The sequence below is a fragment of the Procambarus clarkii genome, chromosome 14, assembly GCF_040958095.1.
Source record: "Procambarus clarkii isolate CNS0578487 chromosome 14, FALCON_Pclarkii_2.0, whole genome shotgun sequence".
NCBI lineage: Eukaryota > Metazoa > Arthropoda > Malacostraca > Decapoda > Cambaridae > Procambarus > Procambarus clarkii.
The window spans coordinates 37,133,838-37,149,305 of record NC_091163.1 but is presented as its reverse complement, the minus strand read 5'-3'; the positions used below and the strand labels follow the sequence as shown (position 1 = coordinate 37,149,305).

Genomic DNA, 15,468 nt, shown 5'->3' with positions numbered 1-15,468 from the left:
CATTTTCTTGCCTGGTAGGGGTCTGCCTAAGGTGGTTATAGTTCCACTGGTAGTGTTTGGCGGCCCTCTGCTAGGCCCCCGTGCTTGTACACGTCTCGGGGGTTTTCAGTGCTATAATCTACCCTCTTGTTATGTTTGGGTTTCTTAACCGGTTAGCAACACCTTGCCCGGGCTTCCCGTAGTTGTTACCCTACGGGCCCTGGAAACCCCTGTCTGGGCTCGGGGGACCATTGAATGTGTCTTCCGGGTTCCAACCCGTCTTGTACGGGATCGTTGGTTGCTGTTCCCTTGTCTCCGGGTGACAGTCGCCATTTTTACCTCCGTCATGCTGCCTGTTGGGTCACTGACACCTTGACCCGGTGTCTTGCGAGTGATTCTCTGCTTGTTCTCCAGTACTCTCCTGATGTTATTACTGTTCAGAGTACAGGCGGCATCCGTGTTGCAAGCTAGGTTAGGTTGTTGCAACATGCTAGGTTGGTTTCCCACTCGAATGCCCCGTGGCCGCCCCGTTTGGTTAGGTGCTGCTCGCCCCTTTCTCTCCATGTTCCCGGCTCCGGACCGTCTGCGTGTTCTGGGTCGGGGCGGGGTTCAGTTGCGGCAGAGACTCGGGCGGTTTTCGGGGGATGCCCCGTTCGGGTTGGGGACGGAGGTTTGAGCCTGTGCCTCCTGCCAAGGCTTCTGGGTCTTACCAGCGGCCCTTTCTTGTTGCCTTTCCCATGGGCTCTTGCTTTTCTTTAAGGGCGGAGGGCTTGGAGGCCGGCTCTGCCCCGGGGCCTCTGTTGTTGGTTCCCGGGGCTGTGGGGGATGCCTACTAGCAGTTCTGGGGCGGTTTTGCCCCTTCAGAGGTTTTTTCTGCTGTTGGGCGTCGTTTTTCGCTCTTCCAGTCTGCTAGCTTCCCACATTTGCTGGCGTGTTTTTGTGTATTAAGCGTCAGTCACAGCCCCTGCTGGCGGCCATTTTCGTCTGCCGGTTTCCCGGCGTGACCACCAGGGCGGCGTTGCGGTTTGTTTACATGCGTCTGGGTGTGCGAGCGAGCGTCTCTGGCGAGTTTTCAAAAAATTTGCAGGGTTTTTGTTCTCCTGTTGTCGTTTCTTTGTTTTCTGGTGTTTTCTTGCCGTTGCCTGTTCCTCTGGGAACGTTTGGGTGTTGATTTTGGGTCTGAGCCTCTGGGTTTAGGCTCAGTGCCCCTGGCTGGTATGCTTGCTCCCACACCTTGCCCCTCGGTTTTCGGTCTGTTGGGACCGTTTTCCCAGGGCGTTCTGCTGGGGTCTGTGCTTTGCCTTTTAGTGGTGTTCTCCGCCGGCAAATGTGGTGGTTTGGGCTCCCCCTGGTTCGATTCTGGGTTCCTTTGGGTTCCTTGGTTTCGTTCTGGAGGTTTCTTCCTCTTGGGCCCCCTTTTGTGGGTTCAGGGGACTTTGTTTCCTCGAGTGACCCGGTTCTGCCTTTTGGGGTTCCGGGGTCTTCCTGGCTTGCAGACTGAGCTTTTTGGGTCTTGGCACATGTTGTGGTTGTGCTGGGACTTTGTGGTTTTGCTGTCGAGGTGGGCCTTTTGATGCAGTTTTGTGCCTTCTTTGCCTGGCCGGCGTAGTGCTCTTTGCCACTAGTCGGCGGCTTGTGCTTTTACAATATATGTCCTCACCTAGTTGTGCTTGTGGGGGTTGAGCTCTGGCTCCTTGGTCCTGCCTCTCAACCGTCCGTCAACAGGTGTATCGGTTCCTGTGCCTCTTGGGCTCTGTCATGTCTACATGTAATTACCTAAGTGTAATTACCTAAGTGTAGTTACAGGATGAGAGCTACGCTCGTGGTGTCCCGTCTTCCCAGCACTCTTTGTCATATAACGTTTTGAAACTACTGACGGTCTTGGCCTCCACCACCTTCTCACTTAACTTGTTCCAACCGTCTACCACTCTATTTGCGAAGGTGAATTTTCTTATATTTCTTCGGCATCTGTGTTTAGCTAGTTTAAATCTATGACCTCTTGTTCTTGAAATTCCAGGTCTCAGGAAGTCTTCCCTGTCGATTTTATCAATTCCTGTAACTATTTTGTATGTAGTGATCATATCACCTCTTTTTCTTCTGTCTTCTAGTTTTGGCATATTTAATGCTTCTAACCTCTCCTCGTAGCTCTTGCCCTTCAGTTCTGGGAGCCACTTAGTAGCATGTCTTTGCACCTTTTCCAGTTTGTTGATGTGCTTCTTAAGATATGGGCACCACACAACAGCTGCATATTCTAGCTTTGGCCTAACAAAAGTCATGAACAATTTCTTTAGTATATCGCCATCCATGTATTTAAATGCAATTCTGAAGTTAGAAAGCATAGCATAGGCTCCTTGCACAATATTCTTTATGTGGTCCTCAGGTGATAGTTTTCTATCTAGAACCACTCCTAGATCTCTTTCTTTATCAGAATTCTTTAAAGATTTCTCACATAATATATAGGTTGTGTGGGGTCTATGTTCTCCTATTCCACATTCCATAACATGACATTTATTAACATTAAATTCCATTTGCCAAGTGGTGCTCCATATACTTATTTTGTCCAGGTCTTCTTGAAGGGCATGACAGTCATCTAAATTTCTTATCCTTCCTATTATCTTAGCATCATCAGCAAACATGTTCATATAATTCTGTATACCAACTGGTAGATCATTTATGTACACAATAAACATCACTGGTGCAAGAACTGAACCCTGTGGTACTCCACTTGTGACATTTCTCCATTCTGATACATTGCCTCTGATTACTGCCCTCATTTTTCTATCAGTCAGAAAATTTTTCATCCATGATAGAAGCTTACCTGTCACCCCACAATGTGACATTGTATGGGGGTCAGCCTCGTTACTTGTGTGAGGAGTGGCCACATTACTTCTTAGTGCTTTCCCGTTCCCATTCTGACACTCAAAAAAAAAAAAAAAAAAAAAAAAAAAAACTCTATCTGTGGCTCTTTTGGGTACTCAGTTTCCACCTGTGTCCCCTAGTGCGTGTGCCCCTTGTGTTACATATCCTGTCCTTCTCAACCCTGTCGATTCCCTTGGGTATCTTGTATGTGGTGATCAGGTCTCCCCTCACTTCCTCTTCCAGCGAAGTGTGGTTTCATTCCCGTAGTCTCTCCTCATGACTTCGGTAGTGTACTTTTTCTTTCTGAAGGGGTTCTGTTCCCTTCTCTGTTGACTGGGCGCTGGGGGAGCAGCTTGCTCTGTTGCCTCTCGCTTGGTCCCGCTGTTGGTGGGCGCTTTGGGTTGTCTTCCGGCCTCTGCTGGCGTCGGAGGACGGCTTCTCCCCCTTGGGGGGGGTTCAGAGCTGGCGGGGTGGGCTTCTTCCCTGCGCTTCGTCATTTCCTCTTCGTGGGTGCGTGGGGCGTGGTCGATCCGCCCCATCCTTCTGGGCTTCCCGTCTGCTCTTTGCAGTCATGAGTTTTTCCCGTCTGCTCTTTGCAGTCATGAGCTTTTCCAGTCTGCAGTTCTTCTGGACTACTTCCGTCTGCGCCCTGGATCCTCTGCCCTGCTCGGAGGACTGTTGTCTCCTGTTCGGATTCTGTTAGGGCCGGGTGCATGGATGGTGGACCTGGACCTCCAGGCCACTTCTTGGCACGTTCCTCTCCAGTTTTTCTGGGGCTAGCACGGTTGGTAATTACCTATGTGTACTTACCTAAGTGTAGTTACAGGATGAGAGCTACTCTCGTGGTGTCCCGTCTTCCCAGCACTCTTTGTCATATAATGCTTTGATTATAATTGTCATATTGTCATATAATGATTGTCATATGTCATAATATGTCTTCATATGATTGTCATACAATGCTTTGGTGGTGGGGCTTTCAGGTTTGCTGTTTTTATTGCATTCCCTATTTTGTGAAGGGCACTTTGTATACTCTTTATTTTTACCGGATCTTAGTGCCCTGTCTGCGTCTGAGATTCGGTGTCTGGCCTACCTCGACGACTGGCTGGAGTGGGCTCCCAGTCAGTCCGCTTGTCTGCTCGCCAGGGGATGGTTCTTTCCAGATCGCTGGGTTTGGTTTCCTGGTGATCTGGGGGTTTTACCCTCTGTTTCCGTCCCGGGTTCGGACCTGGGCCTTGTTTCAGGCTCTTGGGCCCCTCATTGTCTTCCCTCCAGAAGTGTTACTGTGGCTGTGGTCCCGCCTTTGGCTGTTCAGGAGGGGGTCCCGGGTTGCTCAGAGGTTGCTTGGGCGGTTGTGCGGGAGTTTGCACTTCGGCGTGCTTGTCTGCCCGCGGAGTCGGGTTTGGCTCCGGCGTCGGTTGGTTCCTACGGAGACTCCACTTCCGCCTCTTGCATTCCTTGGGTTCCTCTGGGGATCTGGTGTTGGTGCTGCGTCACCAGCTTCCTCTTTGGGGTTTTCGGGGTTCCGTGCCTTGGCGGCTCCCCGAGCCTTCGCTCGATGTGTTCACGGACGGGTCGTCTCTCGGCTGGGGCTTTGTGACCAGTGCTCCTCAGGTCGGCCGAGGTTGATGGAGTCTGTCTGTCCGTCGGGCTCACAGCCCGGTTCAGGTGTTCATGGCTGTCTGGTTTGCGCTTCGGAGGGTTTGGGTCACTAGGTACTCTACCATTCAGCTCTGTTTGGACTGTTCTCCGGTGGTTCTTGCCGGAACCACAGGGGGGGTTTGGTTAACAGTGTGGTTCGTGTCCGGGGTGTGTCCTGCGTCCTGGTGGACAGCTGTCTCGGTTCATTCCTCTTCGTGGGTTGGCCAGTCGTCGCCGATGCGTTTTGTTGGCTCTGTTGGGCTTATGGACTCATGGCCATGGACGTCTTCGGGTCGGCGTGGTCTAGGCGTCGCCCGTTTTGTGGCGCCCTTCCCACCTGCGAGGTCTTCACGGTGGAGGCTTTCGGCAGGCCTGGTCGAGGTGGGGGGTACCTGTACCTCTTCTCCCGGTCCAGCTGTTGCTTCGGGTTCTGGCTCAGTTGCAGCCCATTCCCACGAGAACAGTCCTTATGGTTCCACTGTGGCCGGCCCGGCCTTCTTTTCAGACGCTGCTTGATAGGTGTCCGTACCCGGGGCGTTTTTCCTGAGGCTTCGCCTCTTTCAGCAGGCCGAATCGGTCCTGTCCGTGACTGGTTCGGCCTTCTCTTTGGCTCTTCGCGTCTGGTATTTTGACGCAGGTATCGCCATCTCTATGGTGTTCCGGTGGCTTTGTTGCCGGTGTCCCACCTGCGAGCTTCGTCTTGGAGACTGTATGACGTTTATTACGTCTTCTCGCGTTTTGTTTCCCCTCCGGCCTGCTCATGAGTCGCCTGAGCCATCCTGGTCCTTGTTCAGGGTGCCTTCTTCTCTTCCCCTCAGTTTGTGGTAGCCCCTTCGGTTTCAGTTTCCTCCTCTTTGGTACTGGTGGTAGCTTTATTGGTGTGCAGCCTTTCTCTGTCCTGGCGACGGTCGAGGCGGCTGCTTTCCGGAGGGGTTCTTGGGGTATTGGTACTTGTTTGGTTTGGCCGGGGGGTGCGTCCTGTGTTGTCCAGTTGTGCTTTTTGCTGTTGCCGGCGTACCATGCCTGGGGATGCGCTGTGGTTGATCCGGTTCCTTCGTTCCCTGTTTTCAGGGCTCGGGTCTCCCGGGTCGTCCGCAGTGTTTTCCTTCTTACTGCGGTCTGTCTTTGCGCCCGTGCTGTTCAGACGTTTGCAGCAATTGCTGCTGTGTTGGTGACGTCTCGGGCTCATTTCGGGCGCAGGGAATTGTGGGTCGCACAGGTTTTTGGCCGCCCATCCATGTGTGCGTCTGTTCTTGGGCGTTCTTGTTGCCTTGGGTCGCAGGTTTGCGTCCGGTTGTCTTGGCTTTGCGTTGCAGAGTTTGTGGCGGCCGCCTCCCGGGTTAGCCCTTTCTTTTCCTTCTCTTTGGGTATGAAGCTCCAGGGAGCCGTAGGGGCTCCCCACAGAAAACCAGCGTTGAATGTAATGAAACGCCATTTTCTGGGTGAGCCCCGGAGGCTCCCTGGAAACCCTCCCTCCCACCGGTCGGCGGTTTTTTCGCGTTGGTTGACGCTTAGCTTGCGAACTGGAGCTTGGCAGCCGGTGCGGTAGGTCCGGGGCTCCCCCCTCCCCCTCCCGGGGTGGGGAGGGCTGCGCGGACGATCGGCGCGGCAGTAAAGTGTGATGTTTGCTTGTTTGCTTGTTTCCTTGGGATTGTAGGGAGTTTTCTACCTCTCTGTTCGGTTTTTGTTGTAGTTTCTTACCATGTGGGGTTTGTTTTGTTACGCCTACCTTTCTGGGTGCCTAACCCCGGTCGATGGCAGATAAGGAAAACCCCCAACCATATGGGGTTTTCCAGGGCCATTGCTCCCTGAAACCTCTCTGAAGGGGCCAGGTTCTGGCGCTGGTCCCTGGTAGGTCTGAACTCCTTAGCTAATGTCCCGGTCTAACATAACACACATTAGCCCGATAAGCTCCAGGGAGCCTCCGGGGCTCACCCAGAAAATGGCGTTTCATTACATTCAACGCTGGTTTTTTATCAACTTTCCTGAATCTATAGATATTTCATCCATAGAGCTGTATTTTATCTATATGCCATTAATGCCCAGTTCCATGTTCTTTGTAACTTAATGTTAGAATGTCCAAGCGAGCACTCTAGTGAGGTAAATAAAGAAAAGGCATTGTTTTGTGATATTATGATACTGTATAGCAGCATACTTTACATACAGTCTTAAGGACCAATATCGGACTGGACTGATGGCTTGATTCATCAGATCCTTTTCTGTCCAAGCTGTGAACAAGTTAATTCTTGTCTGTGACTCTTCCAGAATATCATCTAATGTTTCTCCATTTCAAGATTAAAATTTTATGTTAAGCAAGTTCTATACGTAATGTGACAGCATGAAAGCAGTATACATTAGATTTTTTGCATTTTTCTTCTATTTAGATTTTATTATATTTTATTTGCAGATTATAGTGAGCATACTGTAAGTGTCTTCAGATTAGTATTTCAATAGATGTATCTTTATATTTTGTCTCTTGCTCCCCTTACTTAGTCTTCACATATCTTGTGCCTTTACCCTTCCTCTTCTGAGTACGCTCACCTTTAGTTCAAAAATCAAAGCAATTATGCCTGTTTTTCCTGCAGACCTGGACAGTCTAGTCCTGGCACTAGAGGATGACATCGATGCAACTTTAAGGAGACAGTCGGCACCACGTTCCAGAAGTCTCTTAGGCTTGTTTCATTCCCTCAGTGTTCCCCATATTCTATCTCCATACACTTTTTTGAAGGAAGATTTTTATTTCATTGTGTTTTGATCCTCGGTATATGTGGTGCACTATATTGGCTCATTCTCTCGGTTTGCCACTCCGTAAAAAATGCAATCGTTTTGCTTAACAAGAAATGTACAAACCCATGCAACCTTCCTAACCTGTCAAGGCTTATGCATAGATGAAGTCAGTATCACAGCATTTGAATTTTACTATTATCCTGTACCTCATTTTTAACGGATTGGTTCCGTAAAAAATACGACATTAAGTGAGAGGACTGGTTCAATATATAGTACAGTACCTCTGTTTGTAATGTTACTCAACATGTAAATATGAGGTATTGGAATTATTATAATTATACAAAATAATTATGCCTTATAGAAAGTAAAAATTATTGAACATAGTACTGTACAAATTTGTAGATGTGCCTTCCTTCAGAAATGTGTGTAGTTATCCACTCCTAGGTGTGTGTTGTCATCTCATGTGTGGACATACCGGTCTACACTTTGCTGTCATACCATCGTCTAGATTAATTCTTTATGGACATAGGCCCCAGTACGAGGCAAGACTAATGACCACCTTGCGTGCTTCTGCACCATCAACACTGAACAGTGACTGGTTGTTACATGGCCCGACTAACGTGTGTCTAATCTAGTTATCTGTTATCCAAAAAGCTTTTGGCCCCATATAGCTAATAAATTTCCTTTTATCCTTTTCCATTTTCCATGTTTTGTTCATTTAAGTTTGTCATTTGGGTTATGACCAAGATGTGTTGTGTTAGTTATGATTATTTATTGTATATCAGAAAGTATTTGAATCCTGATAATTAAATCTGAACTTTAACGTAATGCTGATCAATTATGCTATGCTTCGCACCTCATATTTCATTGAGCATAATATTAATGGAACTAAGCATAAAAGTTAGAAAGCTTAATGTTCCTCTATTGCATTGACTAATTAAAGCATGTTTTCTTGACACGTATTTCCTTGTGACTTTTCACCAGGTGATTACTTAGTGTATTTCTAAGAATAGTATGTTAAGAGGCCAACCAATCCAATGTGATCATTGTAATTTTGTTTGTACGTAGTTATTAGATGTGCAGTATATGGACTATTACTTGTGTATTAAAGTTTTAAAGACAACATTATATTAGTGAGGAAGGTTGTTATACAAACTTACTGAATACAAAAGTGATTGAATAATCAATATAGGCTCTGCCTTCTCGAGTTAATTGTAATTATTATTTCTCCACCTGGGAGGCAAGTACCAAATTAATGGTGAAAAGCATTACATAATATTAATGTATTCACATTCATTATGCATGGCATTTGTATTTAGCTTGTGTTCTCAGTCATGGTGTACAGATGGAATAACAAGTCAAACCTGTTTTGATCCTAAAAATCTAAGTTGTTTGTTAAGCGAGAAGCCTGAATGGGAGTTGATTAGTGCGGGTGATACAGGTTGCTGAGCGTTTACTGGGGCTCCTCTTACAGGTCTGGATCACCTAGCTCTGGCCAACTCTAATGACATTAATGCCACGCTGCTCAAATCGTCACTAGTTGCTCATCAGCGCTCACAAAGCCTCTCAGGTAAACAATCTTGGCCTAGGGTTTAGTTAACTCTTAAGATTTGGCCTTCGGAAAATCTTTCAAATCTCCCATGGTCTCGTGATGAAAAATATACAGTATTTGCAACACCTCGTGCAGTTTTACGTCTAAGCTTTTTAGCCAATTAGGTTGCATGATCCATTATATCTTGTATTCGCTTATTAACAGTGAGTCGTTAATTGAATGAGGAACATATAATCACCAAGCTTTTCATTAATTTGTTATGTGGCTATCGATTTCTGAATTCGCTTTTTATTTCCAAAAGTGGGAAACATTGATTATGTAAATTCAAGTATTTGCAATCTCTGTTGCTTAAAATCGAGAAATAAGCATTTGCATTTATTAAAAATGAACATTTACTATTACATTATTTATTTAAAAAAGATGTACAATTAATTCTCATGAGAAATTAAGTCCTTATTATTGTTTAAACAGCAGGATGAATTAGCTTTTTGAGTTATGTGTCATACTAACATAAATTGGCATAACCTAAGTTTTTCTTTTAACATTTTTCTCACATACACTTAAAAAGAAAAACGCATTCAATATTTATTTTTGGAATGTATGACCCCAGTGGTAGTGCGGTGTTGGTAGTTGTTGTGACACGTGTAGTACTTGATGAATGAGGTCCACACGACGCCTTCTTGCTTGTCTGTCATTGTGCTCATGTCCTGGGTTACGGTTCATTGAAAAGTAATGGTCTTTAATACAAAAAAATGATGGAAGTATACACAATGGGGAATAAAAGGATAACTAGCTTTTTGATCATGGTATAAATGTGGTATATAATGGCAAAAATATATTGAGTATATCAATAAGTAACCCAAGACTTGTAGTGATTTTATTTCATGTAGAATTGTAGCAATGATTGAAAGTGTAAAGCCTGTGTGTAAATACTGCACAGTACTGTACTGTGGTTAGTGGTGTACTGTAGTTAGTGATGTGCTGTAGATAGTGGCTGTACTGTAGTTAGTGGTGTGCTGTAGATAGTGGCTGTACTGTAGTTAGTAGCTGTTTTGTTCCTTTTATGTGCACTTGTGTTGCCTTAATGTTTTTGTAACCTTAATGTTTTTGTAACAATTCTTCCATTTATTGTATTAACCGCAAAGATAACCTGTGCACAATATCATCTTTGTTCCTTAAAGAATTGTATCAAAATTCTAAATTAAACAGAATTAGAGGCAGTTAGTAGTATATTAGAATGTAGTTAATACTGCAGGATTTTTATTTGTGGTAAATATTTCAAGCTCCAGAGTCTAAATTGTGCTCGGGTAATCTTGTAAAATATATTCTCAGAAAAGCAACAGGTGTTTCTTCTGTAAACAAAAAAGCAGGTTTAATTGTTTTGAACGTGTCAGTTGGTAAGTTTTGTGTTAGTTGAGGTCAATCCCAAGGTCTGGCCAGCATATAGGTATGCCCATATTCTCTATATATTTCACAAATACAACTAATAGTATATTTGTGGTAAGGTATTGTGTGTTGACATGGTGTACATGTATGACTGAATGCTTCTGTTAAACATGGGTGAAGGACTGTATCAGTATGCTAATATGTTACGATAACAAATGACAAGGAAGTTGAACAAAATCAATGGAAGATTCTAGAAGGTATTTACAATTAGGTGAAGGCATTTGCCAGAATTGCACAGACCAGGTTATTTGGATGGGAAACTCTACTGAACATCAGAGATCCATGTTATTCAATACTTTCCCAGCAAGCAATAAAAGTACAGTATGCTGGAAAGATGGTGGACTTCAAGAAACAATTAGACACGGCCTAGCTAAAAGTGCCGGACCTACCAGGCGGTAGTGAATATGTGGGCCTGCGGGCCGCTCCAAGCAACAGCCTGTTGGTTCAAGTTATCACAAGTCGAGCTTGGCCTCAGGCAGGGCTTGGGTAGTAGAAGAACTCTCAAGACCCTTTCCAAGCAAGATCTAGGTTAGAATGAAATACCTGACAAACAGTAGGCCAATAATGAGTGAGATGTCAGGATAGGGAATGGTAGCAAGTGGTGTCGCAAGGATAATGTTTTTGGTCATATATGAACAGACTCTTGCTTTCTTAATACAGTATTATATTCATGATGATTTATCTGAGGACCACTAATCCTAGTGGCCTCAATGAGGACAGGAAGCTGGCAGCTTGTCAAAAGGTCCCCTGATTTGCCTTGAGGATCTTTTCCAGATGCAAATAATGCAAAACTAATAAAAAGGACAAAATTAAATAAGATTGTATGCAACTGCAAAAGGGATCTGGGAGCTGCAGGGGATGATCCAGTGAGCGGCTACTGGAGTTTTACCCTAATAGATGTAAGGTAATGAGGGTACAAGCAAGAGAAAGGTGGATGGCAGTAGTCTATGATCAGAGGGAAAGATACTACTGCACTAGACAGAAAGGGTGATGAAAGCAAGGGTTGCCATTTTGTGTAACCTATCACCATCAGCACATATAAACAAGAGCTTCAGGAATGTAATCCCGGTTTAAAAATACCGTATATCAATCTTCGGAAATCTTAACACGGAATCACTTAGAATATTGTGCACACTCGAGAGGCTAGTATTGGAGTTTGTGGCATTGGGGGGACACCCACACCTCATGCTATCAAGAAAGCTAGAGAAAGTCTAAATGGTTAGACCTGGTTTAAAGAACAAGATCTCTCAGTGTTGGAAATAGGAAAATTACAGAGAGGGCCTCTGCTTGATGGGGTTCTGGGAGTTGTTCTACTCCCCAAGCCCAGCCTGAGGACAGGCTTGACGAGATGGCATGCAGCCATGATATACTGACTGCCCAAAGGTATTGACAAGATGGGCACAGTCATTCTGTAGAGGGAGTGGAAGGACTCACGCCGGGTAAGAGTCCTGTTGCTCTGGTGATATGTTATCACGTAGAAGACTCTGGTGATATGTTATCATGTAGAAGACTCTGGTGATATGTTATCATGCAGATGGCTCTGGTGCTATGTTATCATGCAGAAGACTGGTGATATGTTATCATGCAGAAGACTGGTGATATGTTATCATGCAGAAGACTCTGGTGATATGTTATCATGCAGATGGCTCTGGTGATATGTTATCATGCAGAAGACTGGTGATATGTTATCATGCAGATGGCTCTGGTGATATGTTATCATGCAGAAGACTGGTGATATGTTATCATGCAGATGGCTCTGGTGCTATGTTATCATGCAGAAGACTCTGGTGATGTTATCATGTAGAAGACTGGTGATATGTTATCATGTAGAAGACTCTGGTGATATGTTATCATGCAGAAGACTCTGGTGATATGTTATCATGCAGAAGACTGGTGATATGTTATCATGCAGAAGACTCTGGTGATATGTTATCATGCAGAAGACTCTGGTGATATGTTATCATGCAGAAAACTGGTGATATGTTATCATGCAGAAGACGCTGGTGATATGTTATCATGCAGAAGACTCTGGTGATATGTTATCATGCAGAAGACTGGTGATATGTTATCATGCAGAAGACTCTGGTGATATGTTATCATGCAGAAGACTCTGGTGATATGTTATCATGCAGAAGACTCTGGTGATATGTTATCATGCAGAAGACTCTGGTGATATGTTATCATGCAGAAGACTCTGGTGATATGTTATCATGCAGAAGACTGGTGATATGTTATCATGCAGAAGACTGGTGATATGTTATCATGCAGAAACCTGGTGATATGTTATCATGCAGAAGACTCTGGTGATATGTTATCATGCAGAAGACTCTGGTGATATGTTATCATGCAGAAGACTCTGGTGATATGTTATCATGCAGAAGACTCTGGTGATATGTTATCATGCAGAAGACTGGTGATATGTTATCATGCAGAAGACTCTGGTGATATGTTATCATGCAGAAGACTCTGGTGATATGTTTTCATGTAGAAGACTCTGGTGATATGTTATCATGCAGAATAATTGGGTAATATGTTATCATGCAGATGCTTTGGTGATATGTTATCCCATAGATGGCTCTGGTAATATGTTATCATGCAGATGGCTCTTGTAATATGTTATCTTGCAGATGGCTCTGGTGATATGTTATCCTATAGATGGCTTTGGTGATATGTTATCTTACAAATGGGTCTGGTGACATTTTATTCAACTGATGGGTCTGGTGATATGTTATTTACCTGAATTTACCTGAGGGGCCACTAATACTAGTGGCCTCGACGAGGACAGGAAGCTGGCGGCTTGTCAAAGGTCCCCTATATTTGCCCTGATGATCTTTTCTAGCTGTATTTTAAAACTCAAGCACAGTTTTGGTGTTCACGGCTTTGGCTGTTAGATGGTTCCGTGGGTTTACAACCCTATGGGTGAAAAAGCATCTCATGTTTTCTGTCCTACTTTGTGGCTTGTTGAGCTTGAACCCATTGCTCCTCGTTCATGTTACATCTGACTTTTTGAAGACATTTTCCGGATCTACATCCTCCAAATTTTTCAGTATTTTAAAGGTTTCTATTAGATCCACCCTGTCATGCCTGGTCTGCAGTGTTATTAGCCCTGTGGCTAATAACACTGCAGCTGTTCCTGATACGAGAGGAGAGATGACTAAGCTCTGGTATGATTTTTGTTGCCTGGCGTTGCACCTTCTCCAGAGCAGCTATGACTTTCTGAAGATGAGGTCTCTATGTTTGGATGCAATGATCCAGGTGGGGGTGCACCAGAGACTTATACAATTGATCGACTACTTTCTTTGCCTTGAAGGTAAAGGTACGCGTGATTATTCCCAGGGTTTGGTTCCCTATTTTTTACTGCCGCTCCCACTTGTTGTGCAACTTTTAGTGAATGTTGGATTCTGACTCCAAGGTCCCTCTCTTCATCTATCTCTTGTAAGGTAGTGCTGACAATTTGGTAGTTGTGACGTAGATAGTTTTGCCCAATATGCAAGGTCTTGCATTTATTGACATTAAAAAGCATATGCCGGTCATCTGACCATTTATGGAGTTCATGTGTAAGGTCTCAATATCACTTTCACTTTACCATAGATCTTAGTGTCATCTGCAAATTAGATAATGTGGTTTGTAATATTCTCATCTGTCTCATTGATGTATATGACAAACAGGGTTGGCCCCAAAATGGACCCTTGTGGTACCCCACTTAACACATTTCCACAGTCAGATTTATTCCCATTTAGCATGACCCTTTGTTTTCTATGTTTTAACTAATATTTTATCCATTCGAGTATTCTTCCATTTATTCCATATGCCTGTAATTTCTTTGCCAGTGTCTCATGTGGTACCTTGTCAAAAGCTTCAGCAAAGTCCATATAAGCTACGTCTACCGGAAGTCCTTTGTCTGAATAACCTGTTACCGTTTCTAGAAATGTACTCACCTAGTTGTGCTTGTATGGGTTGAGCTCTGGCTCATTGGTCCCGCCTCTCAACTGTCAATCAACTGATGTACAGATTCCTGATCCTACTGGGCTCTTATACCTGGTTGATACCTGGTTGATGGGGTTCTGGGAGTTGTTCTACTCCCCAAGCCCGGCCCAGGGCCAGACTTGACTTGTGAGAGTTTGGTCCACCAGGCTGTTGCTCGGAGCGACCCCGCAGGCCCACATACCCACCACAGCCCGGTGGTGGATTGCCGGTTGGTCCGGCAATCCTTAAAGGAAACAATCTAGTTTCCTCTTGAAGTTTCCAGTTATCATATCTACGTTTGAAACTGTGTATGGAATTAGCCATCACCACATCACTGCCTAATGCATTCCATCTGTTAACTACTCTGACACTGAAAAAGTTCTTTCTAACATCCCAGTGGCTCATTTAGGTACTCAGTTTCCACCTGTGTCTCTTTGTTCGCATACCACCCATGTTAAACAGTTTATCTTTACACTATTAATTCCTCCAAGAATTTTGTAGGTAGTGATCATGCCTCCCTGAGCTCTCCTGTCTTCTAGCGACGTGAGGTGCATTTCACTCAGCCTTTCCTCGTATCACATGCCCCTTAGTTCTGGGACTAGCCTAGTGGCATACCTCTGAACTTTTTCCAGCTTCGTCTTGTGCTTGACAAGGTACGGGCTCCATGCTGGGGCTGTATACTCCAGGATTGGTCTTACATATGAGGTACACAAGGTTCTGAAGGATTCATTACACAGGTTCCTGAAGGCAGTCCTGATGTGAGCAGGTTAGTAAGGCAGGATCTATTTTAACAAACTCATGTTGCGTTGATTTTACAAGATTGTTCTCTGGGAGATGTTGTATGATTCCTTCCCTTAGTAGTCACTCCATGAGCTTGCAGATGGAGTTATCCCAAAGATGGCTCTGGTGATATGTTCTCGTGCAGATGACTGTTGACATGTTATCCTATAGATGGCTTGTAAGCCAGGCGTCTTGATCTCCAACAAGTGTTATTATCCAAGTTTATTGTGGTTAGCAATTTATATTGCTGGAGCATGGACTACCTAATACCTCTGCGCTTAAGATCACTCAGGTCCCGGGGAAGTCTTAATATCTCAGTTGGATATTGGTTGCATATGATTTAATTGCTCAGTGGTTAGAGCAGCTGGCTACCGTTCTGGTGGTCGGCATTTCAAGGCTCCTACTGCCCTTAGCATGATTAGTTTTATGAGCATTTGTCTGGTATTGCAGTGATTTGTTATTTAGACTGACAACAGACTTGATAGCAGTGTTAACATTCATCTTTGACCTAATCAGTTTAT

General features: G+C 44.8%; 1 protein-coding gene across 6 annotated transcripts in view; it reads left to right on the top strand.

Annotated features, from left to right (window-relative positions):
• The window catches only part of LOC123770518 (homer protein homolog 2), a 292,519-nt gene that overhangs the window by 199,050 nt on the left and 78,001 nt on the right, over positions 1-15,468 (top strand). For 4 of the 6 annotated variants that reach the window (XM_069324488.1, XM_069324487.1, XM_045762502.2 and 1 more), the window contains one exon: positions 8,678-8,773. The exons of the other annotated variants lie outside the window; for them this stretch is intronic. In XM_069324488.1, the coding sequence (XP_069180589.1) occupies positions 8,678-8,773 (96 nt within the window). The remainder of the gene's footprint in view (positions 1-8,677; positions 8,774-15,468) is intronic. 6 annotated transcript variants of the gene reach the window in all.